General features: G+C 50.5%; 1 protein-coding gene across 1 annotated transcript; it reads right to left on the minus strand.

The window, feature by feature from the left end:
- Positions 1-886: 886 nt before the first annotated feature.
- On the minus strand, positions 887-27,806 carry TTLL4 (tubulin tyrosine ligase like 4). Its single transcript, XM_058028138.1, has 19 exons — positions 27,760-27,806; positions 19,701-20,964; positions 18,913-19,022; positions 18,422-18,485; positions 16,319-16,443; positions 15,817-15,927; positions 14,805-14,881; positions 13,965-14,159; positions 13,799-13,881; positions 12,589-12,717; positions 11,849-11,971; positions 9,758-9,856; positions 9,064-9,198; positions 8,205-8,342; positions 6,274-6,373; positions 5,524-5,734; positions 3,229-3,299; positions 2,560-2,642; positions 887-1,759 (listed from the first exon to the last, which is right to left on the minus strand). The coding sequence occupies exons 2-19, from the start codon at positions 20,906-20,908 to the stop codon at positions 1,618-1,620; spliced, it is 3,204 nt and encodes a 1,067-aa protein (XP_057884121.1). The 5' UTR covers positions 20,909-20,964; positions 27,760-27,806; the 3' UTR covers positions 887-1,617.
- Positions 27,807-27,955: the final 149 nt, after the last annotated feature.

The following is a 27,955-nucleotide window of genomic DNA, read 5'->3' on the forward strand; positions in this document are numbered from 1 at the left end:
CCCTCTGCCCGCTCCCGGCTCCGATTTCTATTTCTGGGAGGCTGTGGGCTGGCTGCAGGGTTGGTGGCTACAGGGCCAAAGGGACAGCTCTCTGGCTGCAGGGGACAGCTGGATACAGGCCCATGGCAAGGTACAAGGAGTTCCCTGGTGCTGCCTCAGAGCAGGCAGGAAGAGGAGGGACGAGCTCGGTGCTGGCTCACAGGGTGGTCCAAGTCCCGCAGTGGTGCAGGGGCCCATGGGGCCAGACCCTTACAGCTGTGCTGAGCAGAGCAGCCTGGCTCCAGCCTGGCCATCGTGGGTGCTGGCAGCAGGGAAGGGAGCAGGCATCTCCACTTTCGGAGGCTATTTTCAGGTGCTGGAGAGAAGCCGAGGAGAGATGAGATTGTCGCCAAGGAGACCAGAGAAACAGGGCCCAGTACTGGGAAATGGTGGGCTGTGAGGAGAGGGGAGGGAACGGCTCTCTAACAGACCCAGGGCTCCCACATCAGCACCTCCTCTGGGCCCCAAGAACCTGCCCATGCACCCAGCATTCACCTACCATACTGGGGGGACAGAACCCTGAAGCAGCTCGGCACCCAACCCTTCCTACCCCCCTTGTAAGGTTGGACTGAACTGTTCCCCTTGATTAACGATGCATGGGATAGTTTCTAAGACATAAGAAAGACTCCAGACCAAAGCAGTTATGCTGGGAGCTGCTTTTCCATGCAGGAGGGTATGTTCACCTGCCACAGGGCAGCAAGAATTACCCCAAGGCCTAGGAAGGACAGGGAAGTGGGTGGTAGCACAAACCCTCCCTGTATCAGAGCCTAGTGAAGCATGGGAAGGGGTGAGCTTCCCACCAGACCCAAAGAGGTCAGGGAAAGGAAGGCAGATGAGAACCAGGAAAGCAGTTGAGCGTTAAAATTTAATAGAAATCCTTGAGAAACAAGGGGAAAATAGAGAGCAGACCCAAGAGAAGAGCACTAGCCTGCAGTCCATGCACACATGCTGCAGGGCACACCAGAGAGCCAATGGCCCTGAGAAGGCTGCTCCCTCCCCAGCAGCCCCACTGCCCCCACAACCAACTGGAGCCACACGGGTACCCACGGTCTCTCTGGAGCTGCAATGTGCAAGCCTGAGGTCTCCCATGGGGCCTGTTGCTGGGGGGGGGCAGGATGTTGGCACAGACATTCAGAAAGGATAAAACTGGGCAGTTTTACTCCCTCCCAGGCATGAGGACTCGGGACTTATCTCCAGGGGCCAGGCTGCAGCAGGGCAAGAGCAGGCTCAGCTGCCAGCAACTCAGGACACAGACACAGGCGAGCTCAGCCTGTGCTGACTGGGGATAGAAGGGCAGGCTCAGCCAGCTCTCACACAGCAAAGAAACCACAATGTCAGGCTTTCTCAGTCTAGGACAAAAGCCAGATAACCCCCACTTCCTCCAGCTTTGCCACTTGCTTTAGAAAATGAAGTCACACAGGCCTCCTCTTTGCCTAGGAAAACATCTCTCTCTACAACCAGCCCCAAAACAAGTGTGCAGTGCAAAGGGCTCTCACAGTCCTTGCTCTACAGAGCCAGCTCCTATGTCTTCCTTTGAGGTAGATTGATGTGTCCCCAGGGAGGACGGTGGCTGCTTGGTCACATCACCAGGGCAGTGTCCTTGAGGCAGCCAGCAGGTCTCTGGTTGGCTCCATCAGTGCACTTGTTGAGAGGTAAGCTCTGAGCAGGGCTGGGCTCCAGGCATCTTGTGAGATCCTCACCAGCTGAAGGGAGGCATGAGCTGCAACGAAAAGGAGACCCTGAGCTTCTTAAGGACAGTGAGAAAGAACCAAAAGGACCATGGTGCAATAATCATCTGCTGTATCACGACACAGGGACTCAGAGATAGGGCTGCCAGGCTTATCTACTCCATCTCCCATTCCAGGCAGTGCCACTGACCCCAACAGGTATCCCAATATCAGTGGGACTGCAGGGTCACAGCTAAGTCCTCCTGTCTGTGTGTAAACCCAACTCCACCCTGGCCTCAGCACAGGAACAGTGATGACCTTTCTCTTAGAAGCAGAGACCAGGGGTGTGCCTCCCCTTCACTTTGTCTCATCCAGACAAACTCCAGTCCTCCACCTCTGCAGGAAGCTGTCAGCAATCCAGCTTTGCTTGGGGAAGCTGGGAGAGTGCAACAGACCTGGAGACCTCACTGTTCCCCCAGCCAGTGCTGCAGCTGAGAGCTCTGCTCACTGTTAACCACATCAGTGTCCACAGAAGTGATACAAGTTCCAGTGCAGGGAATATCTTGTCAGCATGTTCTGACCATGACAGCTCCAAGCATCACCTAATCTGGCTGTTCTGAGCTTCAGAGCTCCCATCTAAGCTGGGTGTACAGTGCCAAGATGCCCAGTTGCACAGATATCATGCCAGCTCCATCTGTTGGCTCCTCAGAGAGCAGAGGCTTCAGAGCCTGCAAACCAATCTGCTCCTCTCCCTTTAATAAAGCTGCTTTTTGGGCAGCCAGTTTTCTACCAGGACACCAGTCCGAAAGCCACACTATGAACACCATGAACATCATGGCCAGTGCAAACTCACCCCAGTTTGCCCAGTTCCAGTTTGCTGAAGCCATTTGATGGAATGCCACTCTTCTGGAGGAACAACGACTTTGGCAATGACCACTGTGGAAGGAGAGGAAGACAACAGAATGGCTATTTAAGTCATGGCAAAAATCCCTCAAGCCTGCTGTGCTTTGCCATAGGCTGCCCTAGAGAGCTTGAGCTAGAGCTGCCTCACTGCTGCGCATTGTCACTGCCACCAGACTGTTCCCAGAATAGCAAACAGAGCAATCTTTGCTCTCTGCCTAATGAATCCCTCTGCTCAAAGTGGGAGTAGAACATCTCGAGGTCAAGAGTGGGTTTCTTTCAGAGCAGCATTCTGCTGTAAGGCACAGGAGTGACAGACAGAGATGACTCCCTCACAGAGAACAGTGGTCAGAACAGGTGCCAAATATGTAGGGCTGTGCCCAGTGCACCCAAGGATATTCAGATGCAAAATACTTGCAGATCTAATATACTGTTCATGACTTCATGTTTGTGGGAAATAGGGCAGCATGGGTTTTTCCAGACTCCTGGAGGCCTTGGCAAAGAGGGAAGAAGGCAAACAGGTACGACAGGAGCCAGAGGAAGCAGAGCAAGCAGGATCTTTACCCAACTCTGTGCAGGTAAACAACCATTCTGTGCCTACTTTACCCCCACTTATACATACCATTTGGGCCAAATCTGTCCTTGCCCCAGTGTGGTACCCTTTGACACACCAGTTCTTCAGTAGCTCCAGACCTGGGAAGTGACAGAAGACAGTAAGTGAGAACAGCCAGGTTTACAAAGAGTTAAGCCTTCCCAGCTTAGGGCATGCAAATATGCTGCACTGACCACACAGAACATGCTATGCAATAACTACTTGAACACGTGCCTGAGTGCCAGTAAACACGGGGTAAACCCAGGGCGTTCACCCTTTGTACGAGCAAACATCAGTGCGTGGGCTGCTGCAGTGCTTGCCTTCCTCCCAGGGAGCCAAGACATTCCTTGCAGCAGGCTCAGCGAAACAGGAAAACTGGGGCAACACAGGATTTGCCGAATTAGACCAGATTGGCTGTCCCCCTGAGCCCAGTGCCTGCCAAGAGCAGTACCTGATTTGGGCTGCACCGGTGAAAGTTCCCACTGTGCAAATGTAGAGCAGCTTTGCTGTCATTGACCCCTTTCCCAGAGGAGAGCAGCTCAGGCAACCTCCTCCTTGCACAGCACAGATCAGCTGCAGCATCCCAGTGCATCACCTCCACCCTACAGGGATCCATCCAGAGCTCAAGATGGGCTGAGACTTCATCCCTGACAGAGGGTAAAGACTAGCACAAGCCGAGATCATCACTGGTATGACTGGAAGGGACCAATCCTCTCACCACACACAAGACATGGTGCTCCAGAGCACAGCAAGGTCATTTTGAAGCAGAGCCATGTGTTCAACTGCACAGAACAGGCTCCACTTCCTCTAGGGCCTTTCTGCAAGCTGTCCCCCCGCTACAGCCAAGCACCCTGCTCTTTGGCTAACCCAAAAATATTGAGAAATCCCATCCTGTTTTCTTATTTAAGAGCCTAAGGGTCATAGCAGAAGACTAGGGTGACTTGAGAATTAAGAACCAGCAGAGCAATGGCTACTCCATTGATGCTGTCCAGCTGGCATTACTGTGGTTTTCTATAAGATACCAGGGGAAATCCTTGCTGTCCAAAGCCTGTTTCTTGGTGACCTTTCAGCAAGCCCCAGAACCTTGTAAAAAACCCCCACTTGTTGGGGGCCAAGGGGAGCAGGGCAGCTCAGATGCCTTGTGCTGGCTCTGTGCACCAGCCTGGGCTTTGCATCTTGCTGGCTAGAGAAAGAGGGGTGCTGCATGGAACACAGGGGAACAGGAAGGGGATGGGGGAGGGTGAGCTCTGCTCAGAAGTACAGAGCAGTGATGGGATAGAGGAAATCTGCTCGCCTGCTTTCTTTGGGGAAGCTGGAGCACTGAAGCAGGACCCTTGCCTGAGCAGCAAAGTTCAGGGCAGCACTTCAGTGAAGATGATGACAGAATCTTTCTTCCAGTTGATGGAAGATCATCCAGCAAAGGTATTAGCAAGGCAAAGGATGACACGTGCTGACAACACAGCCAGAGAAGGCTATGATGTTACCGTCTCTCTGTGAAAGACTGTTACTGACCCCTTTGATACTTGCTTTAACACCAGTGAAAAGTGACAAAAGCATTTTTCTTCTTTCTCTCCTTGATAGCCAGGTGAGGAGCACACAGTCACTGCAGTGGAGGGCCAGCTCCTCCAGAAGCTCTCCATCTAGATCAGCTATTGGATGGAAAATCCTCAGCCACAGCCTCTTTTTATTTTCTCTAACCCTTCGTGCTAGACCTCACTGACTCTCCCCAGGAAACAGTTTGTACTGCTGCGCTGATAGAGGCAACCCTGAGTGAGAAGGAATTGGTCCAGCCCAGCTATGCCTCATTAAAGGATAATGTTTTTATTAAAATACAGAATTGTGTCCTGAAAGGATGGAAATGTTAGCTAGATTTCTAGTGTTTAGAAAAAGTTCCATTTGTACGCTGACTGTTTTTCATCAATTAGAAAGCTGCAGGAGACCAGGGAATAGGCCCAATTTTTCCTTCACAGATCACTTGTCAGGAGCAAAGCCCAGCAAATCCAGCTGTTTCTCCATCAAAAGAGAGCAGAGAAACACAGTAAGAGGCCAAAGCTACAGGTTGAAGGCAAAATCCCAGTCTGCTTCATGCCCAGGGCACCTAGAAGTGCTGGTGCTGTGTGTACCAGAACAGTAATCACCTCTCATCGAGTCAGAATAAGCTTTTTGTGGCATTTGAAGCAGTCTGGGAAGGTAACACATTTCCTGGGGGTTAGTATGCAGGCAGGCAGCTCCCCCTCAACATGCATAGCTCAGAAATCTCCCACGACTGCTGGCAGGCAGCCTGCCTGAGTCAGGTGGCTGTGCCATGCTTTGGAGGGCAGTTACCTTTGTGTCTGTTCGAGTAGTACTTGAGCTCCCACTGGGTGACCAGGATGTTAAAGTAGCGGGGCTGCTCGAAGAAGCGCAGGTAGCGCATGGAGATGTGGCTGGGGAACACCCGCTCGAACTGCCCGCGCCGCGAGTACTCATCCTCTGTCTCCACCAGGACACGAACGTCATCTGGAGTCAGGATGTCCAAGACAGAAGAATAAAAATCCTGCAGACAAAAGCAACCCAAGGTCAGGGAGAAACATCCCTCAAGCAGAGGTGTCCGTGTGTCTGAGATCTTTGGGAAACTGTGGAAGGAATCTAGGCTCAATGGTGACACCAACGCTGCACAGAACTTAAGAGAACACCAATTCTGCAGCCCAGCCTCTCTTAAATACACTGGCAGGAGGCACACAAGGCCAGTGACCCTACTAACCCAGCACAGGGGTCAGCTGGCAAAGGCTGTAAGAGCTGCACAGACATATAAGGAGAAGCAGGCAGTGCTCAGACTCTGTTTGGGGACTGGTGGGTAATGCGCCCCTCAGCACACATCTATTTTAATGTACAGGTAAGTCAGTGAGACTGTTGTCTTAAGCAAACCCAGTTTATTTCTGACCAGCTGTCTTGTAACCCACTGAAGCCCAAGTGCACCCCATCATCTGGCTGACTCCAGAGAAGAGCACAATCTGAAGAGGGACAGACATGTGGGACTGGCTGGGACATGGGCTTGGCATGATGATGCAAGTAACAGAGGAGGTTGTTTTGTACCTGGTCAGGTATCTTCTGCATCAAGTAATAGACCTTCTTCATCTTCTCTGCTCTCAAATGCTCAGATATTGGCTTGGACTTCTTCGAAGCACTGCCCATACTGAGGACACAAGAGAGACAATAGAGCATTTAAGTAGAGAAGACAAAGTCTTGTGATGGCAGAGCTGCTCCCAGCAACTTCTGAGAGAGTAATGACACCCTCATGAAAATGACATGGAGGAGAGAACACTTTCTCCAAGGATTTCACTAGTTACGAGATCAGTGATGGATCCACAGCCTTGTGCACCAGCACAGAACGTGGGAAGGATGTGGGCAGGGAAACTGGGAGGACTCTGCCAGACCCTCACTAAGGCATTTCAGTGATCCTTCACCCAAAAGGTGAGCCATCACCTCACACTCACATAGGATGCACAAGGGTCAAAGACACACCATGATGTGATTCACAGCACATGAAGCCTGGTGGGATCTCATGTTTCCATCCCACTTGGAACACAGCTTCCTAACTGCAAGCACAGGGATGGGGGTGCAAGTACCCAGTACTGGTACCATACAAGGAAGAAGAGAATTCTTAGATCAAAAACTTCCTCTGGCAATATTGAAGTACTCTCAGGACTCAAATTCAGCCACATGCCATGGGAAGTCCTGGCCTTTTGTATTATCTGACCAGCAACCATCTATTCTAAACACCAACTTAACCTTTGGGGATGCCAGAATCTGGGAGATACTTCTTGAAAACCTTTTAACCCATCTATCAACATAGCTTTTTTTTTTTTTTTTTTCTGCTGCTGCAAAACTTTAGTTGTGTGAATCTCCAAACAGGGAGAGTAGAACCTTGAGTCTGTGCCACATGGTGCTTGGGGAACATGCATATCTACTGGAATTCTGCCCGTATGCTAAAAAATCCCTTCATATGCTTCCCAGGGCAGGAAATACAGTTAAACAAGCTTGCCTCTGGATGCAAGAAATCTGGTAATGCATCATCTGAACCATGTTAAGGATCCACTTAATCCCCTGCAGGTCTTTCTGAGGACACCTGCCCTTCAGCACTTCCACTGGAAGTGGCAAACCAGCATGTGATCAAAGCACCGCAGACGAGCTGGTGAGAGCTCCCCATCTGGAACAGACCCATGTTCCCAGCTTCTCCACTGAAGGCACAGGGCACTCAGGGCAAGAGTCCCATCTTTTGGCATGCCCACACATCACTGCATGCTGGTGCTTAACCAAGCAAGCTGATCCTTCAGTGACATATGGCCAGCAGCCATTCTGCTGCAGACTGGTTTCCTTCCAGCCATCAGGTTTGAAACCAGGATAAGCCCTAGCTGTGGTGAAACACAGAAGTATTAGGGGTCTGGCTGGACACACACCCAGGAACTAGCATTCTGTAAAAAACAGCCATGTTGGCTGTGAAGTAAGACTTTGCACACCTCCACCCATAAATTGACAGCATGTGACACCTGCAGTCCTGCCTAAAGAACTGATCACTCCAGCATTTGCAAAATAACAGGTGCTCCTCTTGCTCCAGGCTGCAGCATGTCAGTTCTGGTAAGTCAGAGGGTAAGTGGATCCAGCCCCAACAGAGCCAGCCAGTCCTCCAAGCAAACAGAGAGGCAGTAAAACTTAGCATCATATTAGTTCTGGCAGGGGGAAGGACAAGAGAGCACGACATGACAAACTGCAGAGCAAGCACAAATTACATTGGCCTCACTTCCAACTATGGACCTGCAGAGAGGGCATAAATCCTTCTGCATTGAAGAGACCACAGGAACTAGATACTCAGGCAAGGAGACAAGTTCTTTGGACCCATAGCTTAAACACCAGCAAGCACAGGCTCTCAACAGCTAGAAGCCAGTATTTACTGGGCTCCAAGCAGCTCCCCCAGATGAAATCCCTCAAGAAAAAAGCCTGCTTCTCTAACAGAGAAGGAGGATAACCTGTAGGTAGAGCAACTTCTTGTCTGTGTCTCTGAAGCCACACTGTCCACGCTGGGCAGAACAAAACCAGCGAGGTTGAGGAGGTCCCGAATCATCTGGCCCTTGATGGTCACATCCAGTGGGGAGTTGGAGTGGAGGCTGCAGAGAGGAAGCATCACAGCAGCCTGAGTGCTAGAATGGAGGGGTTGAGCCCCATGCCCCAAGATCAATCCCTGTGTTATCACTAACTGAGACACAAACACCAGTCTGTCCCTTGCCTTGTGAAACCAGTCACAAGACACTGAGAGAAAAATCCTGACAATAGAGCTTTGAAGGGGTGGCTTCTTATCAGAAATAGTTAATTTTTCCATCTCTTCCCAATTTTGCTAGAAATAGGCAAATCCATCCCCTGTGTGCATGGCTGTGTGTACAGCTCATGCCCACCCACTCTCACAGACAGGAGGGGCCATGCTGGTTACACTGCAGCTCCCAGCCCTGCCTGCACAGCCGACACCACAAGGCCGGATGCGGTCAGGAAGTAAAGAACAGTGCGCGAGGCAGTGGAACTGCTGACTGCTTCTGCCCACGCAGAGAAATCTCTGCCATCACCCGTTCTGTACAAGACACATCCCTCCTTGCCTTCCTTTTTTAACATGCTCTTCCCTGGCTCTAGCTGGAGCATGCCCAGAAAAGCTTTCTGAACTGCAGAGGAATGTTGCTTTCACAGACAGGGAGGGCTTTGATTCCTGCAATCTGGAGAGGGAAGCTTCAAAGCCCATCATCTTTCAGCACAGGCTACAGGGGACATTGCAAGCCAAACTCACTTTGTAGTAAAAGAAAGGCCATTATCCACTGTGCTGTGGCTCAGAATATGCTTTACCTTGGGGAAATGTTGACTTCTAAGATCCAGGGCTTGAGGTTTTCATCCAGCATGATATCAAACCCAAACAGTTCATGGCAACAATACGGCCGGCGCACATACATCTTCACCAGGCTGTTCACGTAGGGCTCAGAACTGCAAGCCAAGAAAAAAAACCTTGTTTCCAACAGTCAGACAGACAGCAGAGCTCTGGCTGTTCACAGCACGTGTTGACAGTTCTGGAAGTGTAATGCAGCCACGTGCTGTGGGAGCAGGTGGGCTGAGGGACCAACACAGGCCTGTGTGCTGCTGCTGCCTCACCACATATGGATCCAGCACTGCATCTTGAGCATCCCTGCTGTGTCAGGTAGCATCCACCTCTGAATACAAGATTTATCCTGCACCAGGGACCATTCTCTCAGGCTCCCAGGCAAAGCAGGGGACCAGGTGGCAAGCTGGGCAATTTTGGGTACACTGCACCTTCCTGGCCTTCAGGCAGGTCAGGGAAATGTAAGATCTATCTACCCACTGCAGCTATTGTAGCAGGAGCATAAGTAACAAGGTGAAAGGAGGGATGTGCAGAGAAATACTGAAGCCAACAGCAGTGATACTATTTCAGTTAAGAACAAAAGGACCAGGCTGAGAAGGGACTGTACAGTCAAAAGGGCCAAGGTGCACCTCACAGACACACAGAGCAAGGGGTGCCAAGACTCACGCAATGATGGTTTTGATAACGATGTCCTTAATCTTCTCCCAGATGGCCTCACAATTAACTCCTTTCTGGGTCAGGTAACCCCAGAGAGCTTTGAGTGCCCTGTGAGAGAGAGAAAGCAAAGGAGCTATGGGGATTTTTGAAGGAATTTTGAATGAGTTACAGATGGGGTTTTCCAGTTGTTTTAAATGATGTGGTTTATTTTTTTTTATCTTCTACACAAGTAGGAAAGGTGAGTTTGGTTCACATCTTTAAAGCATGGTTCAGAAGGTCAAAAGATGGCTAGTTACAAGACCTTTAAAGGATTTATTGACTAATAAAACACTGCTAACAAGGACATTTATGTTTTTGACCTGATTTTTAAATATTTCATCTTATGGACTCATGCTACACTGTAAGCTTTCTGAGCCAATAATGTTATGACACACAAACTTACACAAAACTCTAAAACTCTAAATTTTCTTCCACTTAGTTTAACATGTCTCTGTTTCAAATTATAAATCTATATTCTCGCTTCTAGCACCTAAGTTTGGAAGCTTTTCCCAAGGTCTTAGATCAAATCCTGTGTTTAATTTTAAGCTTTGGCTTACAGGCCCAAAGTTCTCAGAATTCCTTGCATTTTGGATTCCAAAATGTAGCCCCTTGCTGCTGGTGGTGAAAGCAACAGAGGGGAACCCTGACAGTGCTCTTCCCTGGCATGGCAATGCTCCTGACATCCTCAAACCTCTCAGTTCCTAGTTACTGCTCTCCCCAGCCTGGCCCCTGGTTTTGAAGGCCCAAGCTACTAGGAACATGAATCTGTCATAGACTTCTCTCAGCACAGTCCCAAATTAGTACATGAGCAAGGTAAGTCAGGCCCAGATCTTCTCTTCCCTCCCCCTCCATGTCCTCAGCAAACCTCCCCTTCCTGCAGGCCTTCCCCCGCAGCACTGCAAAGCAGCTCAGCAGGAATCCAACAAGACCCCAAAACTGTTTTAGCTAAAGCCACTTCACTGAGGCTTCAGGGATGAAAAGAATTTCTGAAAAATGTGGTAACAAGATGGTATGGGGGAGCATCTATGCTTTTACAGGAGTTTCCCATACCACACTGAGTGCTGCAAGCTACTCTGACACTGAGCCAAGGATGGATGCTGAGATATTTCTCAAGTGAGACCATGTGGCTAATGGCCAGGAATCCAAAGGTCACGCTTCCTGCATACAAGATGGAGTGGATTACAGCCACTTATCTTTAACATAGGAGCAGCCAGCATTGACTTGCATGCAAGTATGGGAAACCCACACAATCCCACCTCCACACAACTGCAACTGCTGAGGGGCAGCAGACCCTGCTAAAAGTCCCAGTGCAGGAAGAGACCACCATGAAGCAGGTCCAGGTCTAAGTGATCTGGCCACAGCCAAACATCTTCTGCAACTCCCTTTGAGTGCAGTAGCCCTGCCCAGGCTGAGAATTGAGAACTCAATCCCACACTATTTTTAAAAAGGTTCAAACACCACCATGGAATCAGAGACAAGTTCCTGGGGCTTGTATCCATTCACCCATGGGACAGCAAGCAATGGGAACTCCTGCAAAATTGCAGCCCTCCTCCCAAATGCCTAGAAACAGCACCACTGCTCCCATTCCCAGAGTAGCACTAAATTAACAGTTCTGAACCAGAGTTGTCCCCTTCTCTGCCTCCACAGCAAAGTCAAGAATGAGATGGGCAGAAGCTCCCATCAAGCCAATTTAAGCATCACCCATTCAATATCTAACAAAAACCAATCAGATTCTGCTTTAACCACATCCCATCACCCTCACAATAGGGGAAGGGGAAGAATGAGCAGAGATGAGTGCAGTGTTGGAAGCAGGGAATGGCACAAACACAGGCAGGATGAACAGCACTTACAGCAGTACTGGACAGGATGAGTCACAAGCCAGGGAGACTATCCAGATTCCATTGACACTAACTCATGCTAAAATCACTCTGTTCTTCCACTTTCCCAAGTGGGAGCAGATGATACAGAAAGCAAGTTCAAGTTTTGGGTAAGAATACTGAAAAAAGCCTGACTTAATGGGAAATAGAAAGAGATGCCTTGTACCCTAAAAGCAGCACCTACCATTTGTGTCCCTGACAAGCAGTCTCATCCGAGTTGGGTTTGTACGCTGCGTTCTTCTTGTTCACGCTGTAGTTGGTCAAGTGAATGAACTTGTTGCCGAGGCTCTCCACTGAGGAGGAGTACCTGGAGAAGGCAAGAGGAACACAAGCTCTCCAAGACTGAAGTGGCTCTCCCCAGTCCATGAGGCAGGCACAGACTTTGTTCTCATCTCAGAACTCTCAGCCATCCACCAGCCCCACTGCCTGCAGCTCTCTGTCCCCACAGGCCCAGAGCTAATGGAACAAAACATGAGACAGAACAGGCTGCCTTGGGACAGTGGCATGCAATCCCACCCTCACAGCATATCCTCAAGAAATAGGAGCCAGAGTATCAGTGAGCAGAAGCACTGATGGAATTGCAACAGCCTGAGGCAATACAACGAAAACTGGAAGAAATGTCTCAGTTTCTGATGTGCCAGCTTTTATGCAGAATGAAGCACAGACAATGTATTTCAAGAACTGCTTTAGACTGAGCTGATCTTTCATTGGAAAGGTTGGATGTAGGCAGCATCCTCTCACATTCCCTTTCAACAGTCACCTGCAGCGACCTCATGTGTTTCCACACTGCCTCTTAAGCAAGCAAGGTACAGCTTTAAGCATTATAGGGCTTGACTCCCTCTTGCCCCAGCCAAGGCAGGCACCACAGCCACAGGTGCCTGGGGACCAAGGCAGCCCCCAGCACTGCTCTCCTGCACAGCCTACCTGCAGCTGGCAAAGCGAACCAATCCCTCCTTGAACAGGTAGACCCTGAGGGGATCATAGCAAGTGACGTAAACATAGAGCCTCAGGTCAAACTTCTTCCCGCCAATGAGGTAGGGCTTTTGCAGGTATCTGCAGAGGGAAGGAAGCACATAAGGGTTAGGATTTTCATATGCAGGAACATCTCCTAACCCCCAAATCAGAAGCCCTGGCAAAACAAGGGATCAATGCAGAAACCTTTTTGCACAGCATTTCCAAGTTAATCACATCACAGACAAAATGACAGAAAGAGCAGCTCTCCCATTCACATGGAGCTCCTGCAGCACATAAGAACTGTTTCCTTCTGCTCACTTCCATTTTGAAGAGATTTTCCTCAGTTTTAAGGCACAGTAGCTTTTCCACACCCACAACGCTGATCACAATTTTCAGGAACATTTAAGAGATGCAGTACACCACAGATGGTTTTGTACAGTAGGTAGAAACAGTTGGGTATTTTAATCCAACTCATTTGATTATTCATCCCAGAGGTTCATGATTTTCCATAGGAAAGTTTATCTCTCTGCAGAGAAAGTGGACAGGGAGAACTAACAAGCAAACACAACAGTTCCCTGTCTGCCAAACACTGCAGTTTTCCTGCTCTCACAAGAATCTTCCCAGATTCAAATCAAGATGTACTATTCCACTTTTCTGCAGAAGGGGAAGGAGATTGAGAATGCTGTTATTTCAAGAAAGTCCTTTGCCTCTACATGCACTGAGGCTCTTACTGAACCATTCTAACTTGGATAAGAACAAATCTTTGACAACTGCCACCTCTTCCCTGGGACTTCGCTTCGCACTGTGCTTGTGTGAACTGGATAAGATTTGTTTGTCTCCAAAGACGCCAAACCCCAGAGTACAGAGCAGTGGGAGCCGGATCATAGCAGAGCTGAAGCTGTCCATCTGCCAGACAGAAGCTCCAGAAAGCTCATGAAACCAAGTTGTGTCTGAGACCTCAAATATCTACAGAGACTGCAGCACTGCAGTAAGCCCAGTTGCAGCTGATGGAGCCAAACTTCCAGCAGCAGGACAACCAGGCTGTCTCCAGAGAAATCTCCAGATGCAAATCAGGTACTTCTGCTTTGCCACATACTAGTAGGGGCCCAGAATTGGCCAGAGATACAAGACATTAAAAGGTCCCAGGCTGTGTGTCAACCTTGGTTTTATGTTCACTCACCTCTGTACTAGCAGTGGTCTCCTTTTGGGGAGCTGGCTCCATTTGTGGATGACCTGGATACCATTGCCTCTTGCTGATGCTGGCTGCAAAGCACAAACAAGAAAGGATCAGATCTTCTCCCTGCACCTACAAAAAGACAGAGGATTGAGTTCTGCTTTACACCTACTGGTTTCACAATCCATTTCTGTCGGCTACCTCCTTCCTCCCATGCTTTCCTGAGTGATTTGATGTCCTGGGGCAGGATGAAGGATTGAGGGAAGAAATTAAACTCCTTTTTCCCACAGCGAGCCTGCATCTTTAACAGGTTGCGCCACAGACGGTCCTTCCTTCCAATTTGAAATGAACCGGGGAAGTGGTTTAGCTGGAAAGGAACACAGATGCTATGAGATCTCTCTGCTTCCCCTACTCCTTGCCCACCCCTTTCTGCTCCCTTGGCAGAGGATACATCCCCTCTGAATACAGTGCAGGGTAACAGTCCTTGCTCCCCTCCCAAGATTGCACCCAAACTGATCCCACCTGTTCCTGAAGCTTTGCAGGGACAAACTGCCTCATTCAGAGCATCACAGCTCTTCAGAACAGGCATGTACTTGTGACAGATACCAAACCTTTGGTCCCTTGCAGGCTGTCATGCCATGAGCTACACCTGACTGTTCTGTGATCAGAGTAAGGTACATGCCCTTCACTGCACTGGCAGTGAGGGCATTGTCCCTATCCCTCAGTTCTGCCAGAAGGAGGACTGCATTGCTTTAAGCAGCAATGACTGAATTTAGAGAAGCTCACAAATAAATACAATTTGGCTACAGCCTCAGTCCATACAAGAGCCACCCTCACAGCAGAGACGCCCATCCAGCTATGCCTGTCTCTTGGACTCCTCTCCCAGTTCTGGAAGGGACACTACAGGGACAGCTGGCACAACAAACACTTGGCCCTGAGCAGAGGGGCACCCAAATTGCTTGCAACACACTCTCCATGCACATGAAAGAGGTCAGCAAAAAACAGCCCCTACCTTTTGGTGCTCCCTGATGGCTTTGAAACCAGGGGATTTCATGTGGTTGCCCCAGCAACCCAGCCAGTCAGTGCTTGCTGCAGGAAAAACAGAAAAGTCCATGACTGAGTACCCTGCCACCCATAACTCCTGCTCAACCCACAGCACCCCATCTCCTTAGGCTAGCAGAAGTGTGCCAGGGATGCTGTACAGCTATAGCACAAAGCACTCACATTTGCTACTGCAAAGCTGCCAAAGCAAGGGCTGAGTGGCATCCAGTTAACCAAGTGGGTCATATCGTTGCAAATATGACTGGATGCAAGAACGTGAAGAGGTACAGGGTCAAAGGAATGCCTTTAATTCCCCAGCATCCTGACTTCTCTGCATTACAGCTGGCAAATGAAGCAGTTGGCTAATGAATGCTGTGCTGCTGAGGGACAGGTAGGTGTGCCATAACTACTTAGGACTTCCTCTGCCATCCATGTCTCATTATAGCCCCAAAATAGTCTGTGCAGAGGTCTCCTGATACATGCAGAAGTCCAATAAACTTACAGGAGATCACATTCCAGAGTATGGATCACAGCTGCAAATGCTCAATGCTTCTCCTACACTGTCCTTGGGAAGTGACAAGATTGCCAACCCTGAGAACTCTAGCTATGGTCAGAGATGCCTTCCTCTTCAGTATATGGCGACAAGGAGCAGCAGTGCTGGGCCTGGCACTACATGAGGGCCAGCCCACTCAGAGTGGCAAAGCAGAGCAAACCTGCCTCACATCTGCCTCAGTTCCTGACAGCCCAGGAGTAAGCCCTTGCGGACTATGCCAGGAACAAGCCAAGAGGCAGATCAGGCCCTGCTGGGACCCACAGATGTTGGATACTACAGGTCAGACAGGCAAAAACATGAACCCAGCATCCTGCAGTGCCAAGCCTGTATTGCTTCTGTTCTGTTCTTTGCAGGCATTCTGCCTTCTAGTATCCAGGTGCTGGAGGAAGGACACAAGCAAGGAAGGACACAATGCTGCCTCCCAACTTACTTTTGCTAACTCTGAAGTGGGACCTGCCAATGGTTTGCTTCACTATGTTAGGTGTGACACTGCACAGTTTCCATCGCAGCAGCTTCCTCTGCTCCCAAGGCAGCTTTTCCACTAGGAAAGCAAAAAGTTAAAGACTGAAGGAAAACAAACACAATACTTGGATTTACTACAGCTGCAAAATTCTTATGGTTTGCTGCACAGGCACCAGGCCTGTAGATGAGGGTGCACAGCCCTCTTTGCAGAACTGTCATGGAGCAGAAGACTCCACAGCTGGGGGAGATCCAAGACACTGGAACATTTAGTGGCAGCCTGAGTCATGCTCCAGACATTGGAAATAACAGTTTACTGCAGTCATTTGGATCTCACAGCAGTGTTGGGTGTCATCATGGGAAGGGTTAAGGGCAGCCACTGCCAGCCAGTTCCAGGCTGTGTGCTGGCACCACCTGCTCCCTAATAATGGGCCAGCCACTCTCACCTTGTGCAACAACAGACTCTGGCTCACCTGCCTCATCCCGAGTACTGAAGTAGATAGTTGGAGGCACATTAGGGAATAAACTGCAGACAAGAGCTGGTTTGAGCACTTTGTCTTGAGCCCCAGAAGGCTGGGCCAGGCAGTCAATGCGTTTCCTAAGAAAGATGAAGCAATAGTCAGCTGGCTAAAAGTGAAAAGTAACAAAGGAAGAGGGAAGCCAGAAGGAGCCTTAATCTGGGTGTCAGGAATTTGCACCATCATTGCAATGTGGTGCAAGCAGCGGGCACCAAGGTCAGTAACTCAGTCTGCAGCAATGAGGGGATGAGTCTGCAATGAATGCACATGCCAAGTACCCACTGTGGAGTTTTTGAGTTTCTGGGGCAAGGAGTGGAGTCTTTTACATGACAAACCCTATAACCTAGTCCAAGGGAACAAGGGGTGGAGATTGTAATACATACTATTTAACCCTCATGGCTTTGCTGTATTGCAGGGAAGAGGGATGGAGTTTTACCCACTATATGTACACCTTACCACAGCAAGCCCCAATACCTGGAAGGAGGGATAGAATTTGTAATGTTTCTATTAAGATTGTGATGAAGTGAAAAGTAGGGTTTGCAATGAATCTATATTCAAATATATGCCACTGCAGCCATTGGAAGAAGCCACACCAGAGCAATCCAATAAAGAACAAAGAGCAGCAAAAGAAAAGGAACTACAACACACTATCACAAATCTCTCAGGCCACCCCTTGCCTCACTGAAGGGACTGAGTGTAGCTTGTCACAAAAGAATTGGAGACCAGGCTGAGGGAAGAAGAGGTGTTTTATCAAAGTCCTTGGTTTGTTTTTTTTTTTCAGTACTGAAATCAATAATTAAAAGTTTATTAATTGGAAAAGGATTATATTGCTTAACATTCTCTGGCACAAAGCTGGTTTTGCCCACACTGGTTCTGCCCACACAAACTGAAGGAAGGAGACAGCTGCAAAGGTTTCAAGGCCAGGCCAGCACACACCCTGCACAAAGAAGTGGTGAACACCCGTCCCTCCTTGCTGCAAGAGGCATTTAGCCCAAGCACTGCTTCTCCCCATCTGCCCCAGAGGCCAACCAGACACATCCTGCCAGAAACAGCTGCTGGGCCAGTTTACATCACCTCTCCAAGACTTTCATAACCACATGTGCACACCCAAAGCCCTGCAGCACCCTAAGGCTCAACACTTGCTCACAGAAAGCCTTGCTTGTCTCCCAGATTAGTGATGACATGATTGGAAGCAGCAAGCTGTCAGGCAGACAGCAAAGCCTGAGGCAGCCCTGGTGCAAGATTAGCTCCCACTGCTGGATGGGCAAAAACAGGTCCAACAAAGGTCAACCAAGAGTCATGAAGGCAGGGCTCAGATGACCACAGGCTGACCAGTGCTCCCCAGAAAAAGATTCTCCCAAAAGTTAAAGAAAAACCCAAGCTCCAGGACTTGCTTCTAGGATGCTATGCTGAGACACAAATCTCCAAGGAGCTTTTGCAGTCTCTGGCCCAGGACACCTCCACTCTGCTTCATCTGCTGGGCAATGACACTGCAAGAGCACAATTTAATCCAGTAAACCTAACTCAGCAACTGTCAGTGCCAGTGAAATTAAGACCCCTGTTTTGCTGCAGTGGATGCACCCTTAGCACTTCACAGGCTGCCGCCTGTAGAAAGAGAGGTAGCTCTAGTCTGCAGGATAGGAAAGAAACCTGCTTTGCCTGGGACATCTGTTCCTATCTTCACTCCTTTACCCCACATGCTACCATCTCCTCTGTCCCCATGGAGGGCAAAGATGACAGAATCACAGAATATGCTGATTTTGAAGGGACCCACAAGGATCATCCAGTGCAACTCCCTGCCCTGCTCAGCACCATTCCCAAGAGTCACACCCTGTGCCCAAGAGCATTGTCCAAATACTTCCTGAACTCTGTCAGGCTTGGTGCTGTGGCCTCTTCCTAGGGAGCCTGTTCCAGTGCCCAGCCACACTCTGGGTGAAGAACCTTTTTCTAATATCCAAGCTAAACCTCCCCTGACACAACTTCAGGCCATTCCCTCGGGTCCTGGGACAAGTCTGGGAAAAATACACCAAGTTCAGTGCACTGTTCACAGCTACTAACCTGGATGCAGGAGTGGTGGAGAAGCTGGACAACACATCAGCATCGGAGGAAGAATCCGAGTCACCTGCAGGAGGAAACAAACTCAGGTTTTGTCTCCATGAGGAGTGAATGCACACAGAGTTAGAGAGGGAAGAGAGGAAACAAATGCTGCAGGGGACAGAACCTTCCAGCTACCCCTAATCCTTCGATCCTGGCTTTTGCCCACCAATTGGGGTCATAAAAACAGGGAAGGGAGCAGAGCTGACAGCCCTGCACAGAAAGGAGATGGGTAAGTTCTGGAGAAGGACAGTGGTAAGCCCTAGCTTGCTCCCAGAAGGAGCCCATGCAGTTCCTCCTTGCTATTACATCACTTTTGGGTTCAGTACATCCTGGAACGACAGCATGAATGTAAGACAGGAGGGCAGCTGTGCTGACTCCCAGCTCCCAGACAGCTCTTGCACTCCCCACATTGAGGCATGGAGCACAGCCCTCCCTGGGGTACCAGCACTCACTGTCCTCATACTCTTCTTGACTGTAGTTCTCATCCAGACCATCAGGAAGTTCTTCCTCTGCTTCGTCCTGGGGATGGCTTGGCTGCAGCAGTGACTTCTCAGCAGTAGCACTGGGACAAAGAACATCACATCAAAAGGAATGGCACATGCTTTCTGTAGCCAAAAACCCAGAAACCCATGAGGCAGCATGAGATAATGTGGGCAGACGAATGAGGGCACTGCCCTTTCCAGTGCTGATGTACAAGCACACATCCCAAGCTAGCAAGATGGAGAGGCCCCAGACCATGCTGAGAACGAACATGTTCCAGAGCAGCTAGAAAAAAGAGGAAAAAGAACACCCTCTCCCACCAGGAGAGCAGGAACTCCATGTCCTCACACCTTCTCTATCCTGTATTAGCCCTGTGTTCTTTTATGAACCCACGTCTCTGACTAGGAAGGCCTGGTTCAACAGCAGGCTGGATTCAACATAAGTGCAGTGCTTTCCACTGAAGGCAGGGCCCCCCAAGTAGAAGAAACTAGAAATGCCACACAGTAATTCCATGCTATGGTTGAAGGAGAAAACAGAACAGCTTGGAGCTATCCCAAATGCCTGTGTCAAGCTGGGGGTGCAGGAAGGTGCTCCACCCACTAGGATGCTGCAGTTGGGTTTTGCTCAGGGACACAGCTCATGGCTATCCTTATGGTCACCTCATACTGCCCACAGTGCATCCTCTCCCAACACACATAGACACAACAGCCAGCCTGGCACATCCTGCTGCAGCCTCCCTCCTCCTCCTGCCTCTACTTACTTAAGCTTTCCTGAGACCACAGCCTGGGCCTGTTTCTCTTCTTCCTCCAGCTGGATGGTGGACACCTGTGCTGCCACTTCAGAGACAGCAGCAAAGTGCAAAGGATCTGCTCTTGCCAGGTGGTCCCCAGCACACAGAGTGCTGAGCACACCCACGGGACGGCAGCCAGTCCTGCAGACAGGAGCGCTGGCACACGAGGCCAGGGGACGGACACTGATCCGCTCAGTGCGGGCAATGGTGTCACAGGTGCCCCTAAGGCTCGAGTTACTGTTAAGGCAGTGGCTCTCCAGCTCCGAGTTCAGGGGAGCAGTGGGTTCTTTCTGGGTGATCTGCACTCCGGCATGCTGCCTCCATCTGCTGCTCTGGTTGGACAGGCTGCCCACACTCATAAGGCCGGAACTTTCAGCTTGGCACCCAAAGCCTCTGTGTGTGGCAGCCTGACTAGGTAGCTGCTGCACAGCCTTCAAGAGGCTCTTCTCCGGTTCCTTCTCTTTTGAGCTGTGAGGTCTCCCCTTAGCATCCTCCAATGAGCACTGATCCTTCCTGAGGACCGCACAGCTTGGCACAGGGGCATGGGAGGGGATTTTGTTTTGCTCTGACATAACGTTGCTGTTCGTCACTTTTCTGTTAATCAGGCTGCTACCAAAGCTGTCTCTATTGTCCCCAAAGAGGGACCATGAAGTAGCAGGAAAACTCCGGGTGTTTTCCATCTTTTTCATCTTCAGTGACTGCAGAAAAGGCACTTGAGCACTGCTTGGCCGTAGGAAGGAGTTGTTATTGAGCACTGGTCTACAGGAGCTGGCAGCCTGCTGACCTGAGCTGAGGGGAGAGCCTTTGACCCCAGTTCCAGAGTGCTCCTCTGCCAGCAGGCAGGGGTCCATCAGCAGGGAAGGCATCACCCTTCCCGTGGCAGTGCCAGTGTGTCGAGGGCTTTGGAGGCTGTCTTCAGTGGGCTGTGCGTGGCAGAGTGATGGTGAGCACAAGAAGCAGGATTGCTGCAGAGGGATCCCTGAGGGCAGCAGGATGCGATCCTGGAAAGCACTCGCATATCTCTTCTCTAAATTCCAGACGGGTTTGGCCTGCTGCTGAGCGAGGCGCCAGGGCCAGCACGGCTGAGGTCGTTCTGCCGGGAGGCTGCCTGACTGCAGCCCGATGCGCTTCTGCTGTTTGGGGCCCCCATTAGCATGGTCTGCTCCTGCCGACGCCATGTAGAGCCATAGCACTTGAGGCACAGTCAGTCATCTACTGCAGCATCTTTGCTGGCCTGAAACAAAAGGATAGCATGAAAGACTCTGTTGTCCTGTCAGAGGACAGCATCCAGCCTAATGCCACATGAGGAAAGCAGGGTGGGCTGCTTTTCCTGCAGGATGAAAATCACATCTCCCATTTACTGAGCTCACCAAGAGTCTCTGGAGACCAAGTCAAAGAATGGCTGGCATCTCACATGAAACCAGAGGATGCAAAGAACAACGTAAAGAGAGCCATCTGCAGGAAAGCTTGTACCCTGCAAACACACAAGGGTGCCTGACTACCAGCCAGGGCCATGGAGGAGCAGCTCCAGCAGTCACCCTGTCTGCAACAAGAGGCTGCTTGCCTGGGACCCATATGGCAGCTGGAGCCCACTCCTGCAGATCTGTGTCTCCAACATCAGCCTCCTGACTCTGCCACAAACTCCAAAACATCTGCTTATTTTTTCTCCCTGCTCCTTAAAACTTCAGCTCAGTACATTACACAACTAGATGAGAACCTCAGCCCTTGCTTTTAAAAGGAACATGTTTCTCACTCTTGTAGAAGAACTTAGTGAGGGCTAAAGGTTTCCTATAGAGCTCAGGACTGAGAAGGCAGCAAGAACCAAATGCAGGGCTGTTCTAACATCAACACCTTTGCTTCCAGCACAGACTGGCAGTACTGTGCACATACATCTCTCCCCACTGCAGTCCTTCAGAAAAGTCTCCTGCAAGGACCAAACTGGCAGGCCACAGTGCTGCAGATATAGGCGCCCTGAATCTTTCTAGAATGAACTATTGCACCATACCTGCAACATCCTCTTGCCTGAGGAGAAGGGAAAAGAGAAAACAAACCACTAGCCAGATATCGCTTTAACACATGCCTGGAGGGACCCTGGATACAGCTGCGATAGGAATTTGTATTCCAAGCAGGCTGGCTGGTTCTTCCACCTTCCACCAGCTCTCACACGCTTGCATATTAAAGAAAAAAAAAACAGAGGTATAAAAAGAAGGATAAGCAGGGCATCAGCCATCACACTCTTCTTTTTCTTGCCATACACACACACTCTCCTTTCTCACATGAAAGACAAGCCTCAGATGCAGCAGTTAAAGTGTAGCTTGGAGACCCTGAGGTTGCTCTGTAGCACCATCACAGCAGCTCGCACCACCACAGAGCTGGGTCAGACGGACCTACACCTGCCAGACCCTTTCAGCCTGTGAATCAGCTCCAGTCTCCAGCACATACCAGGTCAGCAGCATCTCAGCCAGAGGATGTGGGAAATGGAACATCCCATGCAGGATCCCATAGGAGGTATACATCCTCAAGGAGAGCTGCTACCCTGCCAAGCTCTGCAAGGAAATATGGCAAGTGCCGAGTCCATACCACATCCATAGGGCTGCATTGCTTGTTAGTGCTTTTACAGTCAAGCTGAGAACTCCTGATGAGGACAGGGCACCTGCATCCCAGTGGGAGCTGCAGCCCAGAGGGCCTCCAAACCCCAGGGAAGAGAATCCCACAACTGAGATGTACAACACTATTCCACTGCTACCCAATCTGCCCCCAGCAGCAAAGCTGGCTGTGTTGTGACATTCACAGCGATTAGCACAGAGGGAAGAAGCTGTGGCTCAGATGCCGTCCCCTGCCCAGCTCAAATTTCCACCAGTAAACAAGGGAGCAGAGCTTGGCCTGCACACGCTGCCCCCTCCAGCTCACAAGCACACCCAGACCACAAAGCGACCCTAGCACACCAGTGAACATAGGTGTTAAAGAGCAAATTAAAATCCAAGGAGAATGAAAGTGTTCCTGCCTAGAGGATCTGTCACTGGCATCACCACCTGCACTGCCAGTCTGGCCATCGCCTGCACTCTCACCGGCTGTGAATGACCTTGTAAAACCAGCCTGAAGTGAAAGCCATCTGTAGCTCATCTCCAGCCGGCTTTACAGCTATCACTGAATCATCCTGCTGTAAAAATAAAAGTGATGTGGCCTAATGAAGCTGTAACAAGGGCTGTGAATCTCACAGTCAGCTTACACACAGGTGTGAAAATGCCAGCACAAGTCCTGTGTGACCCTGATCTGGAGTGACAACGGTGGCATAGATGTGACTGACAGAGACACGGGGGTGCTGCTGACAGCTGTGGCTGCCAGGGTGGAGGTCTGGGCATGGCACAGCCTTAGCTAACACTGCCTGGAACCCAGCCCACAGCAGCAGACAAAGATGTGCTGAGCTTGGCCCTTCCCGAGCAGTTTTGTCACGGAGTTGCAGAAGTGTCTGGGCCAGCACAGGGGAGGGGTGTGCAGGAAGCAGCAGCTGCATAAGAAAGCTGCAGGGCCTTTAGCAGAGCTTTCAGGTAAGGCCTAGGTTGGCCAACAGCTAGTCACTATCACTGTTTCCCTGTGGAGACACAGGAGCTCAGAGATAGGGGCAGGAGGAGCAGGAAGGATGAAAGGAAGATGCCCTCACAGGATGCATCCAGACTGATAGCAGCAGTCCATGCTGCCTGTCCTTCCCCCCATTCACACCTCCTGCATGCCAGCACAGCCAACTCCAATGCCCACCTGAAAACTGTCTCCCATCCTTACTGCAAGGACAGCTTGACAAAGCAGCTGCTGAGCATCCAGGAGACCTGATGGAGATGGAGGGAGGACCTTCACGTGCCAGGCTGTGGTCACAACAGGACAGCAGGTGCCACATCTCTGTAGCTCTGGGTAGGAAACACGTCACCTGCCCCCAGGTAAATCCCTGCTGGTTACCAGCAGAGAAGTTTTCCCTTTATATTTAATTCAGCTGGAATTTTGGGATGGACAAAGGTCACAGCTTGATGCAACCCCTAGCTCTGCTAACCCAACTCTATGAGAAAGGAGCTAGACTCTGTTCTGCATCTCACAATGGCACTAAAATAACACTCTTAAAATTTTATTGTAGAAACATGAGCTAGGAAAAGCCCTGGGTGAACTGGCCAGGCTGGAATTCAAACCCAACCAAGCAATTAATGGATTTTGGCTTGGACTTATTGACACACAATACAGAGGCCAAAGCTGTCACTGTTGGAGTGACTGTACAGCTGCACTTGCTTACAATTACTCTGCCAGCACCTTTTATTGCCACACAGCTTGCTTGCAGGTGTTGGGAGGTCAGCTGGAGCACTGCCACAGCCTGTACAATTGTGACATCCCTAGAGCACAGGGCCAACATGTGCCCAGCCTCTGCACACCCCTGTATGCAGCAGTCAAACCCTTTCTGCCAGCCTGAGCCCCGCTGCAGCATGTGCTCCTCTAATGGCAGCGTGGCAGCTCCTCACAGCCCTCTTCCAAACAGGAAAGGACAAGACCTCAAGAGCCCGGGTGTGCACATCATCCCATTGTTAGAAGAGTGTGGCTGTGGAGGTTATTTTAAGTGCAGCTTGGTGATACACTTAAAATAACAAGAGCTTGTAAATGTATGCACTGCAAGCTGACCTGATAACGTGTTGTCAGCCACACACAGCCTGAAATCACAAGGAAGAGAGATTAGACAACTGCAATTGCTATTGCTTTCTATGCCATTGCAGGGTGCATATTGTGTTCTGCTCTTTATTATTAAAAACGATAACACATTTTTCTAAACAAGACCTGAGTTTACACCAAGTTCCTCACTTGCAGGTCTAGGGCTTTTGATTAAAGCTTGAACAAGCAAGTTAACAACAATGCAAAACAAACAGGTTTTAAAACAAAAATACATTTACAAATAAGGGTTTGTATCCCTTCAAGAAATTTAAAACTTTGAACAAGATCAACAACATTGATCTGAAACAAACCAAGTGTCTAAAAGTGCTCCAACAGCTCGTAGCTAGGTACAAACTTGTGTTTCAACAGCATGGAAACAGCCCTCCCTCCCCAACGTCAGCTCCAAGAAACTAGTGGCCTCAAGGGCAGTCACACGCCAAGCCAAAGCACCTGAGGCCACCAGCAAGTTCAAGCTGAAGAGTGGAGGGTGTTGCTGGCCACAATTTGTCCAAGAGGACAACACAGCTCAGAAGCAGCTTGGCCACTCCAGAAATGCTCTTGGGTACAGTAGCCTGGTGTGCTGCTTTGCCACACAGTTAAGCATCACTGTTCCCAGTCAGCTTCATTGCAATCCTTGCAGAACAACATTTTGTGTGCAAATCCAGAGGATGACAACCAATTTCTGTCCCAATCAAGACGTCAAGTTTTTACGTGGCCACTCAGGTCAAAAACAAAAAAAACCAAAACTAAACAACAGTGAGAAATCAACCTCTGTGAGGATGCATCAGCAAATTCCACCAGCATGCCAGGATTACATTTGTGCCAGGGTTGGTCATTTCCATTCATCAGCTCTGGTGCTGAACTCCACTCCACACTGAGTAGAGGAAGTATGAGGAGTGTATGGCTGCCTGAAAAGACCCTTTACCTAACAAGGGCACTGCCCTGCAAGAAAAATAGAGTAGCTCAGGTGTGTGCTCCTGCTCCCAAGGTGGAGGCAGACCTCAGGGACAGCAGGATGCTGGAGCAAGCCATGGGAGAGCTGCAATCCAGACAGCACCTCACCCTGTGCTGCAGCAAATGCCTCCCTCCATGCACACACAGAGGGGGCTGGGGACTGAAGGCTCCTGTGCTTGCCTTCACAAGGGACTTTCCCATCACTCTAAGGGCACTGAAGCACAGTTGCTAGATGAGGTGGGGAACTCTGGCACAACAGGCAGAAAATCCAGGGCTATAGCTTGAGGGCACCAAGGACACTTCAGATAAAGGGCCAGCTCAGTGCTCACCCTGGGAGGGCTGACCTGGCTGTGACCAGACAGTGCAGGGGCCACAGCAAAGGGCAGAGCATGGAGCTCCTATTGCTGTCAAAGGATATTAACTTTTCTCCCTGGCAGACTCCCCAGGCCCTGAGGCTGATGCAGTGCACACTGACAGCAGATCATGCAGCTCTGTTTCCCCAGCAGTGAAGCTGGTAAGTGCCTGCTCTTGCTCCCACCCAATTTGTACTTTTTCATCACATGGGCAACAGAAGCACAAACAAGAGCAGAGAAACGAGACTCGGTTAAAAGCAACAAGCTAAACCATGAGGTGTTTAACAGCCTTTCACCATGGAGGTCTACAGCCCATTCCTGAAGATCCAAACTGAAGGGCCAGCATTTTCAATTGATTTTCATTTTCTCCATGATGGGAGAAAAGAGAATTATGTGGCAAGACCTGGGAAGAGTTTGGCCACCAGTGTAGGATCTGAGGGCAGTCAGCACAGCTCTATCTGATCTTAGGCAGACTAGCCTTTAGTAGAAAAATAAAAGTGGAGGATTTTGAGTGAGTGAAACAAGTATAAAATATCAACATACAACAAGGAGAAAATAACTACCCAATTAGTTCAAGACACATTATTTCTTAACCCACCTTCTGTTCTTGATACTTTTTACTGAAACATAGCTGCAATTGGAAGAAAAGGTTCCTAGATTTGTCCGTCAGTATGTGCTGAGGACTCTTCCATGTCCTGACAGGGCTGGGAAAAATTCTTCTGAAGCCACTGCAAAACCCTCACTCCATACAGCAATCTCTCAGGGCTCAGGAGTGGAGAAGAAACAGAGACTCAAGGTGAGAAGCTGCCAAATACTCCCAGACCCAATGCATGGCAGGAACTTGGGAAATGTCAAGGAGTGGCACCCAGCCAGGCTGGTGCAGCAGCCAAAGCCCCCAACCTGTGTCAATGATCTGACACCTCCATGCAGGCGCTGTTCTGTGGGATGGTGACATTTGTCCCCTCAGCTCCTCCCTGAAATGCGATCTCTGCTGGGCTGAAGGACCCCTTGACTGAGGTGTGGGAGGGGACAATTGTCATCAACCAACTTTACCTAACACAACTGCAGCAAGAGAGCAATGAAAGGACAGAGAAATGCTACTATCTGCTGGGTGGTACAAACAGTAAGAATTGTGGAAATATTATTCTATAAAACTATAATAAAGCAAACAATCCGCTGTCAATTCCCGCAAACGATCCGGGAGTCACTAGATGTCATCTGCCCATTCCGTGAGGAGAACACCACAACAAGAAAGACAGGCAAGCCTCGGGGGGTCATGTAGGCAGGGCTTTGATGTGTAGCTGTGGAACTGAACTCTGCCTCCCATGAGACATCCACAGCCATGCACAGGATGCTGGCACAATGCCACAGGGTTTCCCCACACCTTCACTCCTCACTCCCTGACCAAACCCTGGAGGCATTCAGGAAATACTCCAGGCTTGTCTCAACTCAGTTTTGTGCAGACTTTCATCTTTCAGACTCAACGGTCCTTTTTACAACACAAGAGCAGCCAAGCCAAGACCCCTATGAAAGGATGGACAGCCAGGATGTCCCAGCACTCCACCTGGGCCTGGTCGATCTCAGCTCCATCCTAATACTCCAAGCAGCGTTGGAGAGGTTCCCTGGGGCCGTGGGTGGCTGGGGAGCCAGCCCTTCCTCGCTGCCGCTCGCCCGGGGAACATGCTGTGTCTCATTTCTCCAGTGAAAGACTGTGATGCCCAAGCTGCTACCAGGATGCTCTATCCTGGCGCCGGAGCGCCGCCCAGGCCGCCACCCCCAGCATGTCTCGGCACAGAGCGTTCCCAAACCGCCCCCCAGCCCCACGGTGTCACGGGGCAAGGCCATGGCGAGCTCCGCGAGCAGGCCCGGGCGGGAGCGAGGTGCCTCCTCGGGGCCCGGGCACGGCTATGGGGCGGAGGGGCCGGGGAGGCAACGCGGGGGGACAAGGGCCCCAGTGGGGGAACTCTGAGGGTGCAACCCAGGGAGACACAGGGGGAGCAAAGCCCCGCTCCACAGGCCGGCAACGCCGCCATACTCACCGCCCGCCCGGGCCCGCCGGAGCCGCCGCCGCCGCCGTTACCATGGGGAGCCGGCGGGCCCACGTGACTACAGCTCCCGGCAGCCATCGCGGCGGGGGCTGTACCGCCCCCTGGCGGCGCGGCGGAGCACGGCGGCGGCGCGGGCGCGGCTCCGGGAGCCGGCGGGAACGGGCATTTTGTCAGGGCCGGCTTCCCG

Source organism: Melospiza georgiana, chromosome 7, assembly GCF_028018845.1.
Source record: "Melospiza georgiana isolate bMelGeo1 chromosome 7, bMelGeo1.pri, whole genome shotgun sequence".
In the NCBI taxonomy this organism is placed as follows: Eukaryota; Metazoa; Chordata; class Aves; order Passeriformes; family Passerellidae; genus Melospiza; species Melospiza georgiana.

Coding starts and splice junctions, on each gene's coding strand:
- TTLL4 (XM_058028138.1), bottom strand. CDS start 20,908: ATGGCGTCGGCAGGAGCAGACCATGCTAATGGGGGCCCCAAACAGCAG. Junction 14,882..15,816: donor CCACTTCAGAGTTAGCAAAA/GTAAGTTGGGAG, acceptor TTTTTCCTGCAG/CAAGCACTGACTGGCTGGGT. Junction 8,343..9,063: donor GAAGTCAACATTTCCCCAAG/GTAAAGCATATT, acceptor TCCTCTCTGCAG/CCTCCACTCCAACTCCCCAC.